The 23,719-nt window shown below is 53.8% G+C and overlaps 1 protein-coding gene and 1 non-coding gene across 3 annotated transcripts; both read left to right on the top strand.

Annotated features, from left to right (window-relative positions):
• Positions 1-1,995: 1,995 nt before the first annotated feature.
• PTCH2 (patched 2) lies at positions 1,996-23,662 on the top strand. 2 transcript variants are annotated; one of them, XM_030823768.1, is made up of 22 exons: positions 1,996-2,612; positions 3,414-3,606; positions 10,834-11,023; positions 11,131-11,200; positions 11,380-11,471; positions 12,131-12,326; positions 13,152-13,273; positions 13,421-13,568; positions 13,649-13,780; positions 13,874-14,029; positions 14,112-14,204; positions 14,555-14,680; positions 14,772-14,890; positions 14,995-15,343; positions 15,470-15,782; positions 15,876-16,018; positions 16,103-16,283; positions 16,417-16,697; positions 16,809-16,946; positions 20,112-20,254; positions 20,322-20,421; positions 20,821-23,662. In XM_030823768.1, the coding sequence occupies exons 1-22, from the start codon at positions 2,541-2,543 to the stop codon at positions 21,073-21,075; spliced, it is 3,612 nt and encodes a 1,203-aa protein (XP_030679628.1). In that variant the 5' UTR covers positions 1,996-2,540; the 3' UTR covers positions 21,076-23,662. The 2 variants fall into 2 exon arrangements, with proteins under 2 accessions (XP_030679628.1, XP_030679629.1); XM_030823769.1 differs by lacking the exon at positions 1,996-2,612 and having other exon boundaries at positions 3,529-3,606; positions 9,976-11,023; positions 15,876-16,283.
• LOC115837688 lies at positions 23,511-23,631 on the top strand. The gene has a single exon (XR_004032748.1). It is a non-coding gene; the product is annotated as a U5 spliceosomal RNA (small nuclear RNA).
• Positions 23,663-23,719: the final 57 nt, after the last annotated feature.

The raw sequence follows: 23,719 nt of genomic DNA, 5'->3' as shown, positions 1-23,719 counted from the left end.
TATTAAGTCTGGAAGAACTGACCAAGAAATTGACCAGAGATAATAGTGGTTGTGTTAGAAAAATTAGCTTATTGTAGATTCATTTTCTCTTTCCCAAACTTTACATATTGGAATATTGATTTTACCCTACTCTGCCACTTGAGGTTTATCAATCAGGAACCCAATAGAAACAGCACACTCAGACAGGATAGTTGAAAGTTTAATAGAGGGACTATTGCCTCTATTCTTCCCTATTTCCAATCCTTTACACCCTGAATTCTGCAACTCTTAGTGACTCACTCAACAATTATTAAGCACCTATTTATTGTCTGGTGAAGAAGGCAGACTTTCAAGTACATAAGTTATTGTGTCATAAATGCAATTATACATATATAAATTGAGTTGTTATGCAGAGCACAAAGAAGCAATTATCTGCCAGGAGAGAGACATGAATCAAGGAAGGTTTCAAAGAGGGGGTAGGCTGGGTACAGTGGCTCACACCTATAATTCCAGCACTTTGGAAGGCCCAGGTGGGCAGATGACCTGAGCCCAGGAGTTCGAGACCAACCTGGGCAACATGGCGAAACCCTGTCTATACAAAATTACAAAAATTAGCCGGGTGTGGTGGTGCACACCTGTAGTCCCAGCCATTTGGGAGGTTGAGGTGGGAGGATCCCTTGAGACTGGGAGCTCAAGCCTGCAGTGTGCTGTGAAGGCACCACTGCACTCCAACCTGGGCAACAGAGGGAGATCCTGCCTCAAAAAAAAAAAGGTGGGTTGGGGGGGTGATTCAAGTTCAGTTTTTGAAGATTATCTGCCAAGACAAAAGGACCAAAACATGTACAAAGGCAGGAACGAGGGAACACTGATGTGAGGGAACTATGGGAGAGAAGGTTTTAGCTAGATCACACAGGGCCCTGTGCTCCAAGTGGGCCTTGTGCTTTGGAGCTATCAGATTTGCATGTTAGAGAAATGACTCTGGTCTCAGTGGAGAGAGTGGACTGAAGAGGGCAAGAATGGAGGCCGGGAAGAGTGAACAGAAGAAATCTGGGGCTTTGATTGGGTCGGAAAGAAAGTGTGGCCCTACCCACTTTGATGCCATCTCTAAGACCTACCGCTACCTGACCCCCGACCTCTGGAAGGAGACTGTATTCACCAAGTCTCCCTATCAGGAATTCACTGACCACCTCGTCAAGACCCACACCAGAGTCTCCGCGCAGAGGATCCAGGCCCCATCTGTGGCTACAACGTAGAGTTTTTATTCAAGAAAAATAAAGTGAATTAAGCATGAAAAGAAAAGAAAAAGTGTGGCCCTAGGCCGGGTGCGGTGGCTCACGCTTGTCATCCCAACACTTTGGGAGGCTGAGGCGGGCAGATATCCTGAGCTCGGGAGTCTGAGACCAGCCAGGGCAACATGGCGAAACCCGTTCTCTACCAAAAATACAAAAAGCCAGGCGTGGTGGTGCATGCCTGTGGTCCCACCTACTCGGGAGGCTGAGGTGGGAGGATGGCTTGAGCCTGGAAGGCGGAGGCTGCAAGCCGAGATGGAGCCACTGCGCTCCAGCCTGGGTGACAGAGTGAGACCCCGTCTTTTTTTTTTTTTTTTTTTTTTTTGAGACGGAGTCTCACTCTGTCACCAGGCTGGAGTACAGTGGCACAGTCTTGGCTCACTGCAACCTCCACCTCCCGGGTTCAAGTGATTCTCCTCCCTCAGCCTCCTGAGTAGCTGGGATTACAGGCGTGCATCACCACGCCCGGCTAATTTTTGTATTTTTTAATAGAGACGGGGTTTCACCATGTTGGTTAGGCTGGTGTCGAACTCCTGACCTCGTGATCCGCCCACCTCGGCCTCCCAAAGTGCTGGGATTACAGGCGTGAGCCACCGCGCCCGGCGACCCCGTCTTAAAAAAAAAAAAAAAAAAAAAAAAAAAAAAAAAAAAAAGTGTATCCCTAACAGAGCCCGCAAACGCCCTTTCTCAGCTTCAGCCTCTGGACTTACACTTGGCCGGCGCTGCGCCTCTCCGGGATCCCCCTCCCTCCTCCTCCCTGGGGCCCCGCGGGCCGGAGGGAGGCGCCGGGTGGCCCAGCCTGGGTGGTCTCCTGCCCCGCCCCCTGCGGCGCCGTTACCTAGCAGCGGGCCCCGCCGCGCGGCTAGGGTAATTTGCGGGCCCCTCAGCCAATGGGAGGGCGTTGCCCCGGCCGGCTCACTTTTCTGGAGCTCCAGCCGCCTCCCGGGCACTGCAGTCGCCACCTCGAGCCCTGCTGTGCGTCTCGGGCCAGCAATTCCGCCTGCGCGCGGGACCCATTCCTCCTCCAGCCGCCGCGGCCCACGGCCCACGGAGCGGGTGAACCTCGGCGCCGCGCCCCGGACCCGCAGCTCCCTGCACTCCTCCTTCCCAGCCGCCTTAACACCCGCACCCCACAGTCTCTCCCACGCCCGCGCCTTGGCGGCCCCACTGAATCCCCACGCGGGGCCCAGCGGTACCGGGAGACCGGGCTAGCCTATGGGAGTGCCCAGATAACGCGGGTTGGGGGCGCCCGCGCCCCCCATCCCCGCCAGCATGACTCGATCGCCGCCCCCCAGAGAGCTGCCCCCGAGTTACACACCCCCAGCTCGAACCGCAGCACCCCAGGTGAGTAGAGGGGGAGCTGGAAGAAGGAAGAGCGGAGCCAGGTCTGTCACTCGGGCCTCTGCAAGGTTTGTGATGTCTTGAAGTGCCGAGTGTCATTAGATGTCTGAAGGCAAGTGAGAGCTAGCACGGCAAGCAAGTTGTGCGTGTGTGTCGGTGTGTCTGTGCCTGTGTCTCCTCATCGTCTGGCCAGTGAGAATGAATGTCTGTGGGTTCACCTCCGTGTCCACCTGACGACAGGTGTGTGTACATATGTATCCTGCTCTCAGAAAATGGGCCTATGCCGGCCGGACGTGGTGGCTCACGCCTGTAATCCCAACACTGGGAGGCTGAGGCAGGCAGATTACCTGAGATCAGGAGTTCGAAATCAGCCAGGCCAACATGGGGAAACTCTGTCTCTACTAAAACTAAAAACATTAGCAGGACGTGGTGGCAGGCGCCTGTAGTCCCAACTACTCGGGAGGCTGAGGCAGGAGAATCTCTTGAACCTGGGAGGCAGAGGTTGCAGTCAGCTGAGATCACACCACTGCACTCCAGCCAGGGCAACAGAGCGAGACTGCGTCTCAAAAAAAAAGAAAACAAAAAGAAAAGAAAGGAAAATAGGCCTATGCCTTCCTCAGGTGTGTGCTGGGGGTGGTGGGTGCTATGTCTTCCAAGTTTGTGCCTGTGTCTGTGTTGGTGCTCCCTGTCCCACATCCAGAAATCAAGAAGCTAGGGCTGGGCAGCAGATATACAGGGTGAGAAGGGAAGGATTTCATGCATTGTTGCAGTGATGCCTGGCTGACCCTTCTCTTTCCATCCCAGATCCTAGCTGGGAGCCTGAAGGCTCCGCTCTGGCTTCGTGCTTACTTCCAGGGCCTGCTCTTCTCTCTGGGATGCGGCATCCAGAGACACTGTGGCAAAGTGCTCTTTCTGGGACTGTTGGCCTTTGGGGCCCTGGCATTAGGTCTCCGCATGGCCATTATTGAGACAAACTTGGAACAGCTCTGGGTAGAAGGTAAGTTGTGGACACTGGCCATAGCTGCTCAGGTATGGTGAGCCCAAGACAAGAACGGAGTGAGGAGCTGGTTACTGAGCTCTAGTAGGCCTGGCCCTGGGGCTGGAGGGGCACCTGCTGGCCAGAATGCTACACCTGGGCATCTAGGAACACCGTTCCCTCCCACAGCCATAAATGGACATCTGCAGATGTTAGACCCTGTGAATTGGGTGTATAGAATATTTGTCTGTGATTTTGTATGTGTTTATTTAGCATTTATTGTTAACTTTCTATGTGTGTTTTTGACAATGCATCAGGGTTTTACAAAGGCAGCTAAAACAAGATTCATCTTTCAGTAGCAAAGAAAGTAAAATATGTGCTGGAATAACTAAAATACAATACAGAGCATCCTGTGATTATGTCGTATAAGAGAGGGCAGGGAGAAATCACTTCTGACCAGCAGAATCAGAAAAGTTAGAACTAGCCGGGCGCGGTGGCTCACGCTTGTAATCCCAGCACTTTGGGAGGCCGAGGTGGGCGGATCACGAGGTCAGGAGATCGAGACCACGGTGAAACCCTGTCTCTACTGAAAAACACACAAAAAAACTTAGCCGGGCATGGTGGCGGGCGCCTGTAGTCCCAGCTACTCGGAGAGGCTGAGGCAGGAGAACGGCGTGAACCCGGGAGGCGGAGCTTGCAGTGAGCCGAGATTGCGCCACTGCACTCCAGCCTGGGCGACAGAGCGAGACTCCGTCTCAAAAAAAAAAAAAAAAAAAAAAAAAAAAGAAAAGTTAGAACTAGAAGGCTGGGGAAACTGAGTAAATAATCTGGCCAAGCCTCCAGGGAAAGGACTCAGGCACCCAGACCCATTTAATGGAAAAGCAATACAGAATCCACACTTTGAGGCAATAGCCAGGGTCAGATGGAATCAAATCCTCACTTTCTTTCTTTTTTTTTTTTTTGAGACAGAGTCTCACTGTCACCCAGGCTGGAGTGCAGTGGCGAGATCTCGGCTCACTGCAGGCTCCGCCCCCCGGGGTTCACGCCATTCTCCTGCCTCAGCCTCCCGAGTAGCTGGGACTACAGGCGCCCGCCATCTCGCCCAGCTAATTTTTTGTATTTTTAGTAGAGACGGGGTTTCACCGTGGTCTCGATCTCCTGACCTCGTGATCCGCCCGCCTCGGCCTCCCAAAGTGCTGGGATTACAAGCGTGAGCCACCACGCCCGGCCCCAAATCCTCACTTTCTTAAGGAAGCATAAAAGAATGATTTTCTTGGGGTTTTTTGGTTTTTTTTGTTGGCTTTTTTTTTTTTTTTTTTTTTGAGACAGTCTTTTGCTCTGTCGCCCAGGCTGGACTGCAGTGGCGCGATCCTGGATCACTACAACTTCCGCTTCCCGGGTTCAAGTGATTCTTGTGCCTCAGCCTCCCAAGTAGCTGGGATTACAGGTGCCCACCACCACATCCGGTTAATTTTTGTATTTTTAGTAGAGCCAGCCTAGACCTCCAGGGCTCAGGTCCTCCCACCTCAGCCTCCCAAGTAGCTGGGATTACAGGCGTGTGCCACCACACCCAGCTAATTTTTGTTTTGTTTTGTTTTGGAGACAGAATCTTGCTCTGTCACCCAGGCTGGAGTGCAGTGGTGTGATTTCAGCTCAATGCAACCTCCACCTCCCAGGTTCAAGTGATTCTTGTGCCTCAGCCTCCTAAGTAGCTGGGACTACAGGCGTGAGCCACCACGCCCTGATATTTTTGGGTTTTTGGTTTGTTTTTGTTTTTTTTTTTTGAGACAGGGTCTCACTCTGTCGCACCCAAGCTGGAGTTTAGTGGCTTGATCTCAGCTCACTGCAACCTCCGCCTCCCAAGTTCAAGCGATTCTCCTGCCTCAGCCTCCCAAGTAACTGGGATTACAGGTGGGCGACACCATGCCCAGCTAATTTTTGTATTATTAGTAGAGACCAGGTTTCACCATGTTGGCCAGGCTGGTCTCGAACTCCTGGCCTCAAGTAATCCGCTCACCTCAGCCTCCCAAAGTGCTGGGATTACAGGTGTGAGCCACCGTGCCTGGCCAGAATGATTTCTTAATAATTTCAGCAGGCCAGGTGCAGTGGCTCACGCCTGTAATCCCAGCACTTTGGGAGGCCAAGGCAGGCAGATCACAAGGTCAGGAGTTCGAGACCAACCTGGCCAACATAGTGAAACCCCATCTCTACTAAAAATACAAAAATTAGCCGGGCATGGTGGCGGGTGCCTGTAGTCCCAGCTACTTGGGAAGCTGAGGCAGGAGAATTGCTTGAACCTGGGAGGTGGAGGTTGCAGTGAGCCGAGATCACGCCACTGCACTCCAGCCTGGGCAACACAGGGAGACTCCATATCAAAAAAAAAAAAAATTTCAGCATGACTCTCTTCTTTCCTGAGGGCTGGTTTCATATGGCAGCCCTTTGATAGGAGTCAAACTCCAGTCTGTTTTTCCCTGGGAAATTTGCATTTTGTAGACTTCCTCAGCCCGGGCACATACCCAAAGGCAGAGCCCAGGTTGGAGTCTCACACCCTCGAGTTATTTCAAATACTGTCAAGTCCTAGGATCCAGAGCAGAGGTTTCTCAGAGCTTGCCTGCCTGTTGGGCTCCCACACGCCGTCCCCACCCTACCTACCCCCAGCCCTGCAGACCCTCACATCCATACACACTCTAGGCCAGCCCTGAGGTCCAGAGCAGATGTTTTGCTCTGCCTGCCTACCCCTAGCCCCAGGACACAGATGTGCATACACGCACATACACATACCCCCACCCACACCACTGCTGCCTGGGTGGTCCCAGATGACTCTTGGATTTCCTGCCACAACAGAGGCAGTCTCCCTTCCCTTCCTCCCTCTCCATTCCCCACATTTTCCCCATCTAAACACTGCTTGATGCTCCATGTTTCCTCATCCTCTCTCCTATACTCCAGCATAGGATAGGCTAGACCCCAGCAGTTTTTTGCTGTTGTTTGGGGGAGGGTTTTATAAGAGGATGGTAGCCAATTCCTAGGCTTTTTTCCTTTATTTCAGAATATCACTCTTGTCCTATATTGGCTGGGGGTGAGGTAAAAATCTTTCTTTCTTTCTTTTTTTTTTTTTTTTGAGAGTAAGTCTTGCTCTGTCTGTTGCCCAGGTGCACTACACTGCCCCGTAGTGCAGTGACGCAATCTCGGCTCACTGCAACCTCCGGCTCACTGCAACCTCCGCCTCCCGGGTTCAAGCGATTCTCCTGCCTCAGCCTCCAGAGCAGCTGACACTATAGGCATGTGCCACTATGCCCGGCTAATTTTTTTTTATTTTTAGTAGAAACAGGGTGTCACCATGTTGGCCATGCTGGCCTCGATCTCCTGACCTTGTGCCTGTAATCCCAGCTACTCGGGAGGCTGAGGCAGGAGAATCACTTGAACCTGGGAGGTGGAGGTTGCAGTGAGCTGAGATCGTGCCATTGCACTCCAGCCTAGGTAACAGCAAGACTCTGTCTCAAAAAAATATATAAATAAATAAATAAAATAAAATAATAGAATGCTTTTAGCCACATGAAAGAGAAAAAAGGGAAAGGAAGAAGGGAAGAAGGCAGAAAGAAGATTGATTTATTATTCTCTGTAACAGGAAGCCTGGTTAATTCAGTTAATTCAGCAGCCCAAGGACATTAGCAAGGACCCAGTTTCTTTCTATCTTTCTCCTCTGCCATCTTCCACATGTTGGACTTTTGTCCTCAGGCTTATCTCAAAGTGGCTGCTGCAGTGTCAGGAAAAAGAAATCATTCTTGTCTTGCATTTCTTTTTGCTTTTGTTTTGTTTTATAGAGACAGGGTTTCACTCTTTCACCCAGGCTGGAGTACAGTGACACAATCACAGCTCACTGCAGCCTCGAACTCCTAGGCTCACACAGTACTCCCGCCTCTTTCTCTACAGTATCTGGGACTACAGGCACATGCCACCATGCACAGCTAATCTTTTTGTTTGTTTGTTTTTTGTAGAGACGCAGTCCCACTATGTTGCCCAGGCTGGTCTTTTTTCTTTTTCTTTTCCATCCCCCGAGACAGAGGCCTGCTCTCTAACCCAGGCTGGAGTGCAGTGGATTGATTTCAGCTCACTGCAACCTCTGCCTCCTGGGTTCAAGCGATTCTTCTGCCTCAGCCTCCTCAGTAGCTGGGATTACAGGTGCGCACCACGCCTGGCTAGTTTTTGTATTTTTAGTAAAGACAGGGTTTCACCACGTTGGCCACTAGTCTCAACCTCCTGACCTCGTGATCTGCCCACCTCGGCCTCCCAAAGTGCTGGGATTACAGGTATGAGCCGTCGCGCCTGGCTGGCCCCCAGGCTGGTCTTGAACTCCTGGTCTCAAGCGATCCTCCTGCCTTGGCCTCCTGAAGTGCTGGGATTACAGGCATGAGCCACCATGCCTGGTCTTGCATCTCTTTTTGAAAGTGAGGAAAAATTTATTAGTAGCCTCCCAGCCAACTTCTCATTTGCTCTCTTTGGCAAGAACTATGTAACATCCTATGCCGAAATCCTTCACTTGGCAAAGGCAATGGAATTACTGATTGGCTTCTTAAACTAATCAAGTTTCACCTTCTGATGCTGGGGAGGAGCCCAGCTGTCCCTAATCACTAGGCCTTTCCGATGATGGCCACTGAAATTAGGGTCTGTCAGAAAGGAGGAAGGTGCTGACAGCCTCACCTTCAAATCTGCCTCCACAGCACCACCCTGTGGCCAATCTCCATCTGGCCAAGTCAGTCCCCTTCTTAGTGCCCTTCCACCGATTTCCACCAGATTCTGTAAAATCAAATATAAACTCCATAGCACACACTCTAGGCCCTCCGTAATTGGACTTGATTGCTTCTCCAGCATTGCCGCTGGCTCCTCCCTGGCTCACTCTTAGCAGTACTGAAACACAGAGTCTTTCACAGTTCCCTGGGCACACCTGGTCCAGGACGCCTTTCCTGACTTCTCGTGGGCACCTCTTATCATTCACAACTCACAAAAGTGTATTCACAAAAATACATTGTTAGGTGATGAAAACCAGATCCCCTCTGCCCAAAATCTACCATGACTCCCATTTCACCTGGAGAAAGTTTAAGTCCCTGCAATAGTATATAGGCCTTTACACGTGAAACTTCTGGACCAAAGATTATGGAGCATCCATATTGCAATGTTGCTTTCCCGTGAGGAGTGTACCATATTACACTCCCATAGTGGGTTAGAGTGTGCTCTTATAAACCAGCAATGAGTGCCATCAATTTTAAAATTTTTGCTAAATTGTTAGTAACTTATTGATGTTTTTATTTGCATTTACAGGATTGCTTATAAGGTAGACTCTTTTCCATATTGGTTAACCAGTTATATTTTCCCATTGGTAAAGACATAAAAGTTTGGGCCGGGCGCGGTGGCTCACGCTTGTAATCCCAGCACTTTGGAAGGCCGAGGCGGGCAGATCACGAGGTCAGGAGATCGAGACCACGGTGAAACCCTGTCTCTACTGAAAAACACAAAAAAAAACTTAGCCAGGCGTGGTGGCGGGCGCCTGTAGTCCCAGCTACTCGGAGAGGCTGAGGCAGGAGAATGGCGTAAACCCGGGAGGCGGAGCTTGCAGTGAGCCGAGATTGTGCCACTGCACTCCAGCCTGGGTGACAGAGCAAGACTCCGTCTCAAAAAAAAAAAAAAAAAAAAGACATAAAAGTTTGGCCGAGCACAGTGACTCACGCCTGTAATCCCAGAACTTTCAGAGGCTGAGGTGGGAGGATCGCTTGAGCCCGGGAGTTTGAGACCAGCCTGGGCAACATAGGTAGACCCTGTCTCTACAAAAAATACAAAAATTAGCTGGGCATGGTGGCGGGTGCTTGTAATCCCAGCTACTCGGAAGGCTGAGGCAGGAGAACCGCTTGAACCTGGGAGGCAGACATTGCAGTGAGCCAAAAAAGAGACCAGCTTGGGCAACATAGTGATGAGACCTTGTCTCTACAAAAAAATTTAAAAATTAGCCAGGCATGGTGGCGGGCGCCTGTGGGCTCAGTCACTTGGGAGGCTGAGGTGGGAGGATCACCTGAGCCCAGGAAGTCAAAGCTATAGTGAGCTGTGATCAGGCCACTGCGCTCCAGCCTGGGCAACAGGGCAAGACTCTGTCTCAAAAAAAAAGGAAAAGAGATTGGGAAACATGACGATCTCAGATGGGGCTTGAGTCTCAGAGAAGCAATACGTGTGGGTCCCAGCAGGCAGCAAAGACTAACAGGAGGAGACCCCCAGACAAGTGGAAACAGCGCAGGGTCTGAGATCAGACCAAATCCACAGAGCCTCCAGAGGTAGATTTGGCCCTCACTGTCCCCCACATCATAGTTAGGTGATATCCCCTCACAATGTCCCCACCTCCCTCAGGTCCCAGTTACATAGCAGGAGCCTGTGGCCAGCATAACGCAGGACTGGAGGGGCGCTAAGATCCAGGACACTATGGCAGGCCTGGCGCCGGGAATCCCTGTGGTCTGGATAGTGAGGGCGGTGAAAAGGATCTGGACACCTCCCTCCCCTTGGACCACTTTGATTTCACCCCTGCCAGGGTTCGTGAGCTGATTCCATGCACTTCCTGCCTGAGCGGGAGCAGCACACTGAATGACTGTCCCATCCTCCCCCTCCCCCACACCAACACAGGGCCCATTATTATCACCCATTATTATCAGACACTCCTATCCCTGCCCTCTCCCCAGGACACTTTGCAGAAAGGTGTGTAGATATAAATCACTGCCCAGAGCAACCTGAACTAAGAACCAGCCCTAGCCCTACACCTGTTCTTTTAGGAAACCCTCCTAGCAGCAGCCTCCCTATTGGCCCCTATTGGCCCTCCTTGTCCTCCCCACCAGAACAGAGAGGGATTGAGCGAGGGTTCCCTTACCAAGATGGCCCTACAACCCCCACAGCCCACGGCCAGCTCATGCCGATTGTCATTTTTAAGTTTACACCCAAAACTCAGCCAACCTGCTTCATGCTTAAGCCCTAGACCACACAAGAAATCCGGAGAGCCACACAGCCGAGGCTTCTCCACTTCCCTGGCAGAGTTCCAGGACCCAGAAGCCTGGGGAGTCGGCCTGGGCCATGACCAGGCCCTCAGGGATAAGGCAGGGGCTCCTCTCTGCCACACCTCTCCCACTTGTCTGGGGAGGCCTCAGAGTTAGAAGCCCCCTTCCCAAGTCTGACCCGCCTAGGCCCTTTCCCCCCAGCTTTCTCTGTTTGCTCTGGCAGTGGGCAGCCGGGTGAGCCAGGAGCTGCATTACACCAAGGAGAAGCTGGGGGAGGAGGCTGCATACACCTCTCAGATGCTGATACAGACCTCTCGCCAGGAGGGCGAGAACATCCTCACGCCCGAAGCACTTGGCCTCCACCTCCAGGCAGCCCTCACTGCCAGTAAAGTCCAAGTATCACTCTATGGGAAGTGAGTCTGGCTGAGCTCCTGAGCAGCTGGGGGTGAGGCATGCTGTGGGGGTTCTGGAGTGGGAATCTCCCTCTTCTGCTGATCTCCTATGCCCCTGGCTATTGCAGGTCCTGGGATTTGAACAAAATCTGCTACAAGTCAGGAGTTCCCCTTATTGAAAATGGAATGATTGAGCGGGTATGTGTCCTGAGAGGGAGTAGAGGCAGAACCTTTTCTGTGGTGTGGGAGGACTCAGAGAGACCAAGCAAGCCCCACAGCCTGCAATCCGCCCCCTTAAAACTAAGGAGGGGGACTGCAGAGGGCATCCTACAAAGGATGTGGGGCAGGACTGACATGGCCTGGGGTATCCCTGGCAGATGATTGAGAAGCTGTTTCCGTGTGTGATCCTCACCCCCCTTGACTGCTTCTGGGAGGGAGCCAAACTCCAAGGGGGCTCCGCCTATCTGCCGTGAGTGCCACTCCTGGGGCCCTGCTTCATCTCCCGCTGGGGACTCCCCCAGCAGAAAGGAGGGGTTGGGGGAATGAGGATGATCAAAACCTTACCAAGGTCCTAATTACCTCCCAGGCCAGGAACAGAGAGCATGGGCTTCCCCAAGGCTCTCTCCACATCCTCCTCCTTCCCTCTGAAGGAAGGAAGACCTGACTTATTTACACAAAACTAAACACAAAGATCTGTAAGATCTGAGCAAAGGAGAAAAAGATCCCCAGAAAGAGGCTTTGCTGGGGGGAATTACCTAGGTGTTTGCTAAGCCGTTGCCCAGGCCAGAAAGAAAACCTGCTACAGGCATGTGCCTGCTGGTTGTATATTAGAACCAAGCACACAGCTTGGTAAGAGACTCAGTGGGGCCTTTCTGGGCCCTTTCTATGTATTAGGTAACCCTGCCCTGATATTCGTCTCAGCCCCTTGTACTCTTCTACAGCTCACTGTAGCACCCTGGTGGGCCCACGCAGCCTGGCAGTTCTGAGAAGCTGAGGCTTGCACACCCTCCATATGGAAGGACAAATCGGCAGATAAGAGGAGGGTGGGGTACAGCATGGGGCCCCAGCAGCAGTTTGGAGCCTGGGTTTTCATCCCTGACCCTCATCAACTATGGGCTTTTCCCTCAGCGGCCGCCCAGATATCCAGTGGACCAACCTGGACCCAGAGCAGCTGCTGGAGGAGCTGGGTCCCTTTGCCTCCCTTGAGGGCTTCCGGGAGTTGCTAGACAAGGCACAGGTGGGCCAGGCCTACGTGGGGCGGCCTTGTCTGCACCCTGATGACCTCCACTGCCCACCTAGTGCCCCCAACCATCACAGCAGGCAGGTGGGTTCCAACCAGGTCTGCCAGGGAAAGGCTGTTTTCCTTCCCTTTCCCTTCCTCATACTCCTGTGTTCTGGGGGAGCTGACTGCTCTGTGCCCTGACCCCCACTTCCTGGCCATTATTACCCTGCTTCCACAGTGCCAGGCCCCCAATGTTCCATTCCCATTCAGTTATCCTACGGAGCCCTCAAGTGGTATACGAATCCCTTTTTCCTTTTCTGAGCCTAGATAAGGCTGGACTTCTTTTTTTTGTTTTTTTTTTTTTTTTTTTTTCTGAGTCTCACTCTGTCGCCCAGGCTGGAGTGCAGTAGCTCGATCTCGGCTCACTGCAACCTCGGCTCAAGCAATTATCCTGCCTCAGCCTCCTGAGTAGCTGGGATTACAGGTGCCCGCCACCATGCCCAGCTAATTTTTGTTAGCCTCCCAAAGTGCTGGGATTACAGGCGTGAGCCACTGTGCCTGGCCAAGGCTGGACTTTTTATCAAAATAGACTAATACAGGGAAACTAAGAACACAGCAAGTAAGCATGAATATCATACCTGGTTTCCCAGGTTTCTTTATGGCCCTGCAAGTGTACTTTTTTCAGAATCCGCCAGTTACACCAGCTCCTCCCAGAAGCCTACTTCCAGTCCTCTACCCCTTGGGGCTTCCTGTCTGTGGGATACTCACTGTTCACTCCTGCAGAGCAGTCAAGAGGCTCAGAATAGTTACCTACACTCCAGGCCTACTGAGCTTCATAGCAGCTTGGTTCCTGGAGGTGGAAGCCCAGGGACACTCAGTTATCCGCGGCCAGAGCCTTGAGCATTAACCCCTCCTGTTCCCCTCCAGGCTCCCAATGTGGCTCACGAGCTGAGCGGGGGCTGCCACGGCTTCTCCCACAAATTCATGCACTGGCAGGAGGAACTGCTGCTGGGAGGCATGGCCAGAGACCCCCAAGGACAGCTGCTGAGGTAGGGTCTCCTCTGGGAGTTGGTGAGGGGACTCCATACATGAGAACCCATACTGTAATGCCAGGCAGCTCTGGCAAAAGGCCCTTCACATCCCTCACCAGGTGTTTGGGCCAGCTCTGACCCCTGGTTCTCCCACACCCCCACCAGGGCAGAGGCCCTGCAGAGCACCTTCTTGCTGATGAGTCCCCGCCAGCTGTACGAGCATTTCCGGGGTGACTATCAGACGCATGACATTGGCTGGAGTGAGGAGCAGGCCAGCACAGTGCTACAAGCCTGGCAGCGGCACTTTGTGCAGGTCAGTATGGACAAGGACAAGGGGGGTGCCCTGAGGCCATTCCCTCCTCCTGCCCCCTCCTATCCACCCTGTTTCTCCAGCTGGCCCAGGAGGCCTTGCCTGAGAACGCTTCCCAGCAGATCCACGCCTTCTCCTCCACCACCCTGGATGACATCCTGCATGCGTTCTCTGAAGTCAGTGCTGCCCGTGTGGTGGGAGGCTATCTGCTCATGGTGGGTCTTGCACCTGGCACCTTGCCCCCACCCCACCTCCAACCAGTGCCCACCCTGGGAGCCCCTGTCTGAGACTGCTCTTTCTCCCCGCAGCTGGCCTATGCCTGTGTGACCATGCTGCGGTGGGACTGCACCCAGTCCCAGGGTGCCGTGGGCCTTGCCGGGGTACTGCTGGTGGCCCTGGCGGTGGCCTCAGGCCTTGGGCTCTGTGCCCTGTTCGGCATCACCTTCAATGCTGCCACTACCCAGGTATGCCAGGACTGCAGGGCAGACTCAGTGCCAGTCACCAGGCTTCACGGGTCCTCAGCTGCCTGCTCCTGTGCCCCTCCAGGTGCTGCCCTTCTTGGCTCTGGGAATCGGCGTAGATGACGTATTCCTGCTGGCGCACGCCTTCACAGAGGCTCTGCCTGGCACCCCTCTCCAGGTGGGGCCTCATCCCCCAGGGCTCATCTGAGGCAGCTCAGCTTACTGGTTAAGAGCCTCTTGGTTCAAGTGACCTTGGGCTGCTAGTGAACCTCAGTGCCTCTTGTCCCCATCTGTAAACAGGGGAAATAATAGTGCTGTGTCCTAAGGGTTGTTGTTTGGCTCAGTGAGGTAACTCAAGTTGAATGCTTAGAACAGCCCATCACACGTACATGGTACCCAATAAATGCTAGCTGCTGTGTTATGACTGCCCCACCTCTGCACTCCAAGTTCCTGAGCCTCCCCTTCACTCCACCTTGACATGGCCCCTCCCTTGTGACCTGAGGGCAGGTCCCCACTCTGTCCTGGCAGGAGCGCATGGGCGAGTGTCTGCAGCGCATGGGCACCAGTGTCGTACTCACATCCATCAACAACATGGCCGCCTTCCTCATGGCTGCCCTCGTTCCCATCCCTGCGCTGCGAGCCTTCTCCCTACAGGTGAGGCCTCTCACACGGGGCGGCTCAGGGTGGGTATGGGGCTGACGCCAAGCTTCATCCAGCCTTCATGCCCCTCCTGTCCGTCCCCCAGGCGGCCATAGTGGTTGGCTGCACCTTTGTAGCCGTGATGCTTGTCTTCCCAGCCATCCTCAGCCTGGACCTACGGCGGCGCCACTGCCAGCGCCTTGATGTGCTCTGCTGCTTCTCCAGGTACTGCCTGCACCCCAGCCCCTTCCTCCCGTGACCCACGCCAGCCTGTCCCCTCACCAGCATTTCAAGGCACAGACCTGTCATCCACTCTCTACCTCTTCCAGTCCCTGCTCTGCTCGGGTGATTCAGATCCTGCCCCAGGAGCTGGGGGACGGGACGGTACCAGTGGGCATTGCCCACCTCACTGCCACCGTTCAAGCCTTTACCCACTGTGAAGCCAGCAGCCAGCATGTGGTCACCATCCTGCCTCCCCAAGCCCACCTGGTGCCCCCACCTTCTGACCCACTGGGCTCTGAGCTCTTCAGCCCTGGAGGGTCCACACGGGACCTTCTAGGCCAGGAGGAGGAGACAAGGCAGAAGGCAGCCTGCAAGTCCCTGCCCTGTGCCCGCTGGAATCTTGCCCATTTCGCCCGCTATCAGTTTGCTCCCTTGCTGCTCCAGTCACATGCCAAGGTAAGACTGGGCAGAGCAGGGCAGAGACTTAGCATCTCTGGGTCCAGAAGGGCACAGGGCTCAGTCCACCGCCTGAGGGGTTGGGGGCAGCCCTGGGGTCTCCAGCTTAGTTGCTACTTCCCACAGGCCATCGTGCTGGTGCTCTTTGGCGCTTTTCTGGGCCTGAGCCTCTACGGAGCCACCTTGGTGCAAGACGGCCTGGCCCTGACGGATGTGGTGCCTCGGGGCACCAAGGAGCATGCCTTCCTGAGCGCCCAGCTCAGGTACTTCTCCCTGTACGAGGTGGCCCTGGTGACCCAGGGTGGCTTTGACTACACCCACTCCCAACGCGCCCTCTTTGATCTGCACCAGCGCTTCAGTTCCCTCAAGGCGGTGCTGCCCCCACCGGCCACCCAGGCACCCCGCACCTGGCTGCACTATTACCGCAACTGGCTACAAGGTGAGCGGCGAGGAGACTGGCATGGAGGGGTGCTGCAGGGAGAAACGCCCTGGGGCCGCCAGCTAACAGAACCCTATCCTTGTCTCCCCCCAGGAATCCAGGCTGCCTTTGACCGGGACTGGGCTTCTGGGCGCATCACCCGCCACTCGTACCGCAATGGCTCTGAGGATGGGGCCCTGGCCTACAAGCTGCTCATCCAGACCGGAGACGCCCAGGAGCCTCTGGATTTCAGCCAGGTTGGGAGAGGGCGGGAGGGGTCCAGTAGCACAGGGGCTGCAGGCGTCCTGGGCCCAGGCCTTCAGCCCTCTCTGCCTCTGCAGCTGACCACAAGGAAGCTGGTGGACAGAGAGGGACTGATTCCACCTGAGCTCTTCTACATGGGGCTGACTGTGTGGGTGAGCAGTGACCCCCTGGGTCTGGCAGCCTCACAGGCCAACTTCTACCCCCCACCTCCTGAATGGCTGCATGACAAATACGACACCACCGGGGAGAACCTTCGCAGTGAGTCTTGGGGGGAGCTCAGCAAGAGCCTCAGTCTTGCCCACACAAGCCCTGAGCCTGAGGCCCTGCCCACTCTGCCCCATGCTCACTGCCCTGTCCCTCTCCCTCTTCTCCCTTCCCCTCCCCTCCGCAGTCCCACCAGCTCAGCCCTTGGAGTTTGCCCAGTTCCCCTTCCTGCTGCGTGGCCTCCAGAAGACTGCAGACTTTGTGGAGGCCATCGAGGGGGCCCGGGCAGCATGCGCAGAGGCCGGCCAGGCTGGGGTGCACGCCTACCCCAGCGGCTCCCCCTTCCTCTTCTGGGAGCAGTATCTGGGCCTGCGGCGCTGCTTCCTGCTGGCTGTCTGCATTCTGCTGGTGTGCACTTTCCTCGTCTGTGCCCTGCTGCTCCTCAACCCCTGGACAGCTGGCCTCATAGTGAGTGCTTGCAGGAGTGGGGACAGAGAGACCCAGCGGCACCCGCACCCTTCCCTGCCCAGCCTGTCATCCCTCCTGCCAGGAACCCTCCGTGAGCCCTGTCTCCCCCAGGTGCTGGTCCTGGCGATGATGACAGTGGAACTCTTTGGTGTCATGGGTTTCCTGGGCATCAAGCTGAGCGCCATCCCCGTGGTGATCCTTGTGGCCTCTGTAGGCATCGGCGTTGAGTTCACAGTCCACGTGGCTCTGGTGAGCACAGGCACCCCAGGGAGGAACCAGTCAGCTGATTCAGTATTCAACACATACTGTTCAAGCCCCTACTATGTGCTAGGTACTATTGAAGAATTTGGGCTGGGTGGACGTGGTAGCTCATGCCTGTAATCCCAGCACTTTGGGAGGCCGAGGCAGGTGGATCACCTGAGGTCAGGAGTTCGAAACCAGCCTGGCCAACATGGTGAAACCCTGTCTTTACTAAAAATACAAAAAATTAGCCAGGCGTGGTGGCACATGCCAGTAATCCCAGCTACTTTGGAGGCTGAGGCAGAATTGCTTGAACCTGGGAGGCGGAGGTTGCAGTGAGCTGAGATCATGCCATTGCACTCCAGCCTGGGCAACAAGAGTGAAACTCTCCGTCTCAAAAAAAAAGAAGAATTTGGGCTGGGCACGGTGGCTCATGCTTGTAATTGGGATGATGCTGGGGCACTTTGGGAGGCCAAGGCAGGCGGATCCCCTGAAGTCAGGAGTTCAAGACCAGCCTGGCCAACTTTGCAAAACCCCGTCTCTACTGAAAATACAAAAATTAGCTGGGCGTGGTGGCACATGCCTGTAATCCCAGCTACTCAGGAGGCTGAGGCAGGAAAATCACTTGAACCCAGAAGGCGGAGGTTACAGTGAGCCAAGATCGCATCACTGCACTCCAGCCTGGGCAAAAGAGCAAGATTCAATCTCAAAAAAGAAAAGAATTTGGAAAATAAAAATAAAAAAGAATACAAGATATAATAGCAATACAGATTTTTACCTCCAAGGAACTTATATTCTAGGGATAGAGATAGACGATAAGGGCCGGGTGCGGTGGCTCATGCCTGTAATCTCAGCACTTTGGGAAGCTGAGGTGGGCACATCACTTGAGGTCAGGAGTTCAAGACCAGCCTGGCCGACATGGTGAAACCCCGTCTGTACTAAAAATACGAAAATTAGCTGGGTGTGGGGGTGCACGCCTGTAATCTCAGCTACTTGGGAGGCTGAGGCAGGAGAATCACTTGAACCCAGGAGGGCGGAGGTTGCCATAAGCCGAGACCACGCCACTGCACTCCAGCCTGGGTGACCAGGCAAAACATCTCAAAAAAAAAAAAAAAAAAAAAAAGAGAGAGAGAGAATAAATAAGTAGACAAATAAATAAGCAGCCATTTCAGTAGAGAGGAGTAGACAAAATCCTGTCTGGAATGTGTTAAAGACAGAATGGAAGATGAGAAAATGGGAATCAGTGATTCTTTTGAATGGTTTTACTGTGAACCATTGTGGGATGGGCCAGGCATGGTGACCCACACCTGTAATCCCAGCACTTTGGGAGGCTAAAGCTGGTGGATTGCTTGAGCCAGGAGTTCAAAACCAGCCTGGGCGACATGGTGAAACCCTGTCTCTAATAAAAATACAAAAATTAGGCCGGGCGCGGTGGCTCACGCTTGTAATCCCAGCACTTTGGGAGGCCGAGGCGGGCGGATCACGAGGTCAGGAGATCGAGACCACGGTGAAACCCCGTCTCTACTAAAAATACAAAAAAATTAGCCAGGCGTGGTGGCGGGCGCCTGTAGTCCCAGCTACTCAGAGAGGCTGAGGCAGGAGAATGGTGTGAACCTGGGAGGCAGAGCTTGCAGTGAGCCGAGATTGCGCCACTGCACTCCAGCCTGGGCGACAGAGCGAGACTCCGTCTCAAAAAAAAAAAAAACGAAAAACAAACAAACAAAAAAATTAGCCAGGCGTAGTGGCGGGTGCCTGTAATCCCAGCTACTCAGGATGCTGAGGCAGGAGAATCACTTGAACCTGGGAGGCAGAGGCTGCAGTGAGCCAAGATTGCGCCACTGCACTCCAACCTGGGCAACAGAGCAAGACTCCGTCTCAAAAAAAAAATTTTTTTTTTTTAAATAATTAGCTAGGCATGGTGGTATGTGCCTGTAGTCCCAACCACTTGGGAGGTTGAGGCGGGAGGATCACTTGAACCTCAGAGTTTGAGGCTGCAGTGAGCCATGATTACACCACTGCACTCCAGCCTGGGCAACACAGTAAGATCCTGTCTCAAAAAAAAAAAAAAAAAGGATGGTAGCGGGATGCCAATGTGGGCTTAATGGAGGGGTTCTACAAAGATACCAGAGATACAGAGATGCCAGAACCAAGGAGGGCCTCACCCAGGGCTGCGTATTCTCTGGCAGAGGAAAGGGGGGACCCACAGACCGGCCAGACTCCACAAACAGCTCCCTTCCCTTCCCCCCACCAAATATCTCTATTATTATTCTGATTATAAGAACAATATATGGTCCTTGAAAACAAACAAAGCCAGCATGCAGGAAGGTACAAAAGAATTAGAAATCCTCTGAAACACTACTCTGAGAAGTAACTGTTATCACTTTGATGTCCCTCTTCTAGATGGACTAGTGGTTGGCAAACTTCTTCTATTTATAGGACCAAATAATAACTATTTCAGGCTTGGTAGGCCATAGAGTCTCTGCTGCAACTCTGCCATCGAAGCACAAAATTGTCTAGACAATACATTAACCAATGGGTATGGCTGTTTCAACAAAATTTCATTTACAAAACAAGTGACAGGCTGTAGTTTGCCCAACCTATTTTTGTTTTTGTTTGTTTGTTTGAAATAGGGTCTCACTCTGTCGCCCAGGCTGGAGTGTAGCAGTGCAATCTCGGTTCACTGCAACCTCCACCTCCCTGGCCAAGCGATCCTCCCACCTCAGCCTCCCAAGTAGCTGAGTCTACAGGCACACACAACCACACCCAGCTAATTTTTGTATTTGTTACAGAGACAGGGTTTTGCCATGTTTCCCAGGCTGGTCTCGAACTCCTAACCTCAGGGGATCCACCCACCTCGGCCTCCCAAAGTGCTGGGATTACAGGCATGAGCCACCGCACCCAGCCTTGTTCGTTTTTAGAGACAGGGTCTCACTCTGTCACCCAGGCTGTACCCTATTTTCTACGTGTCTCTGTGTCTAAGCTCACCAAACCCATCCATACAGTGTTACCTAAAGGACTCATGCATGCTTCCTGTACAGTTCCCATGAACTTAGTTCACCCGGCCTTTGGTGGGCCAAGGTATCGTTGAGCTCTGAAGACAGATACAGCTGGGGACATGGCTGAGCTGGCTATGACTGGCAGAGGAGCAGCTCCAGGACCACTCTGTTTTCCTAGGGCTTCCTGACCACCCAGGGCAGCCGGAACCTGCGAGCCGCCCGTGCCCTTGAGCACACATTTGCCCCCGTGACCGATGGGGCCATCTCCACATTGCTGGGTCTGCTCATGCTTGCTGGTTCCCACTTTGACTTCATTGTAAGGTAGGGAGGGCTCGGGGCAGGGAGGCAGGGCTCAGGGCAGGCCTGGGCTGACTCCCCCCACCCCCAGGTACTTCTTTGCGGCGCTGACGGTGCTTACGCTCCTGGGCCTCCTCCATGGACTCGTGCTGCTGCCTGTGCTGCTGTCCATCCTGGGGCCACCACCAGAGGTGACCACACCCTTGGCACCATCCCTCTACTCCCAGCCCAAGGGACAGGGTAGGGAGAGGCAAGGGAAGGGACAGAGCCCTGTGGCCCACAGACAGGTACCTCCCCAACAGGTGCCACCAGCTGAAGGTGGCAGCCTCCTCCTTTCCCCAGACACCATGTTCCTGCCCCTCAGCCCTCCTGGCTTCTTCATGGGACCCACCTTAGCCTTTTAGGATCCAGAGCAAGGTGCAGGGTTTGCCCCAGGCCTCAACCTCCTGTCGCCTGCCAGCTCTCATATCCTGCTGGAGACCAACAAGGGCCCCAGTTTCCCAACAGTCATGGTGATCCCCAGGGAGATGCTGAAGGGGACAGGAGCCCCAGGGGCCTATGGGCTTACTGGGGCTGGTGTCTCCCCACAGGTGATACAGATGTACAAGGAAAGCCCAGAGGTCCTGAGTCCACCAGCTCCACAGGGAGGCGGGCTTAGGTGGGGGGCATCCTCCTCCCTGCCCCAGAGCTTTGCCAGAGTGACTACCTCCATGACCGTGGCCATCCACCCACCCCCCCTGCCTGGTGCCTACATCCATCCAGCCTCTGATGAGCCCCCTTGGTCCCCTGCTGCCACCAGCTCTGGCAACCTCAGTTCCAGGGGACCAGGTCCAGCCACTGGGTGAAAGAGCAGCTGAAGCACAGAGACCGTGTGTGGGCCACGTGGGGTCACTGGGAAGCACTGGGTCAGGTGTTAGACGCAGGATGGACCCCTGGAGGGTCCTGCTGCTGCTGCACCCCCTCTCCTGACCCAGCTGTCATGGGCCTCCCTGATATCCATACAGAACAGCCACGGATTTGCACACCCAGGCCTGTGTGAGCCTATGTCTGTGTTACTTGAGAGTGAAAGCCGGCACTTGGGGCTGCCGTGCAGCCCTGTCCCCCTTCCCACCCCACACCGCTGCCCGCCCAGCTGACCAAGCCTGAGGGACCCTCCAGCACCCTTCCTCACTCCTGGCGCCCCCGCCTGGTGACTCCTGGGCAGGCTCTCCCTATCCCTGCCCACCTCCTACCACATCCATTATTTATATGAAAATGTCTATTTTTGTAGTATACATAGATGTTAGCTATGATGAAAGTTTTATTTTTTAAAGAATGAAATATATTCTATGTGAACTAATCTCAGATGACTTCAGTGCTTTTTTTTTGGACAGAGTGGGGAGTTTGCAAGTGAACATTAGCTATTGGAAGGAGCTTCTCTGGTGCCAGGACCTGAGGTATTAGCTTCTCTAGTTCTGGGTGGAAAAGACCCCAGATTCTGGATTTTTGTCATATCCTTGGTAACATCATCTGGATTAAGTGCTTACTATACAAAACGATAACAAATTTTGTTGGTGTGAAATCCTACTGGGTTCAATCTGGAGACCGGGAGCAGAAAAAAAAGAACCCCACTGTGTGGCTTTCGCAGCCACCACATTCCAGCCCCCCTGTCTCTCCAGACTCACCTCCACCTACCTGCCTCACCCACACGGGAAACGGCAAGGCGGAGGGGCAAAGCCATGCAGCAGGTGGAATGTGAGGTGGAGGCAGATCAGGAAAGTGGCCAGTTGAAGCAGAGAGAGGTCAACAGGGTCTGGGGAGCTTCTCAGGAGGTTTGTGGACCCAGGGAAAGGAGCCAGGTCCCAGAGCAACCTCCAAGGCAAAGGCCTCTGCAAGTTGGTGGTTGGCCTGACAGCCGAGAGGCGTCTTTGGCCAGTCAGCCAGTGGATCAGTTGCGGGAACTGCTCAGAAACTGAGGTGCTAGCAGTTAGTGAGGACACAATTTAAGCTGTTTGTTCTGTGAAAGTTGAACAGCTCCACTGAGCAGAGGCCTTGAAGAGTGGCCACAGCCCTGGAATAGAGCACAGAGCCTCACCGAGAGGTGTGGGGAGGTTTGCAACTGCCCTTTCCCAGCCATAGCTTAGGACCCATAGTCTAGTTCACATAGACCCTGGGCTCCAACCACCCACTCACCAGGAATGATCCCACCCAGGAACAATGGCTTCTCACATCCCACCCCACCTGGACATAGGCCAGGAAATCATGTTTTGACCAAAAGATACAAAAACAAAATCAACCACGACAAAAAAACGCCTATTGCAATTGAATCCACACTAAAATGGCTAAAAAGCTCAAGAGAAGCAGGTAGTTGGCAGAGAACCTAGAGTAGGGGGTGCAACCAACAGGCCCAAGGGAGGGAGGCTGGATTTGGGTCCAGCAGTGTTTGGGTCACCAAGGAGGGCATTCTAGGTGGAGCAGAGAGAGCTCACCAGGCTAGAATGGTGCAAAGGGGGTCAGCCCTCAGTGCCACTTACCAGTGGAGTAACCCTGGGCAAGTTAGCCAGCCTCACTAAGCCTCCTCATCATCTTTCCAGGCCCGAGGAGATCTAGCCTCTGCCTCCCACCCCAACACCCGCTCATCAGACACACGGAGCGCCACTGTCTGGACAGGCTGAATTGGTCTTCGGGTCCATAATTTCTCATATGCCATTCCCTCTGCCTAGAACACTTTCTCACCTCCCCTTGACGTGACCCCGTATCACCCTTCGAGGTGAACTGGATCGGATGCCATCTCCTCCAGGAGGGGTGGGGTCGTGCCTCCTGTGAGGTCCCAGTGCCCCTGAGTGTCTGTGCCCGTCTGTTTCCTCGTCCCTCTCCCTAAGACCGGAGGTTTACTGCGGGTAAAGACGGCGGGACAGGACCTTAACCCCTGGGACGAACACCAGCTCCGCAAAGGACTCGGCACCCGGCGCCGCCCACGGGGTGTGGGTCCCAGGAGGACCAGCAGAGAGGAGCATAGGAGAGCAAAGGAGATCAGTGACCCAACCCAGCCCGGGTGGCGCGGAACAGCCCTGAGCCGCCTGTGATTTGCATATCCATGGTGCACCACGAAAAGATACCCTCACGATGCTTTCATTCCCTCCATGCGGGCATTTCTGCACTGTTTTAGAGCATGATGCCTCTTACACGCATCTGTGTGCATAAACTACATATAGGGAGTGCGCACCACGCAGGTACCCAACAACCATAAGTGTGTTAAGTGTTAGCTCTCTCTGCGAGATTCGAAGCGGAAGTTATTGCTATACTTTGGTTTCTCTTCAAAACGCATAAATCTTTCGCCTTTTACTAAAGATTTCCGTGGAGAGGAAACGATTATAAGTCTTTATCTAATTTTTTGGTTAAGCCTCGCGTTTACGCGAGGCCACGTTTTGAATGTTGAAAGTTAGACAAATATGGGTAATTTGGTAATATCCCGTATCTTCCAAATATCTCAACAGCGTACCTGAGCGT

Source organism: Nomascus leucogenys, chromosome 12 (assembly GCF_006542625.1).
Source record: "Nomascus leucogenys isolate Asia chromosome 12, Asia_NLE_v1, whole genome shotgun sequence".
NCBI lineage: Eukaryota > Metazoa > Chordata > Mammalia > Primates > Hylobatidae > Nomascus > Nomascus leucogenys.
This window is presented reverse-complemented; position numbering and strand designations above follow the sequence as displayed.

What these genes read in the sequence shown, in the direction of transcription:
- PTCH2 (XM_030823768.1), top strand. Translation starts at nt 2,541, where the DNA reads ATGACTCGATCGCCGCCCCCCAGAGAGCTGCCCCCGAGTTACACACCC. An exon ending in GGCAGCGGCACTTTGTGCAG is followed by an intron (nt 13,569 to 13,648) that starts GTCAGTATGGAC and finishes CTGTTTCTCCAG; the next exon opens with CTGGCCCAGGAGGCCTTGCC. An exon ending in TGGGAGGCTATCTGCTCATG is followed by an intron (nt 13,781 to 13,873) that starts GTGGGTCTTGCA and finishes TTCTCCCCGCAG; the next exon opens with CTGGCCTATGCCTGTGTGAC.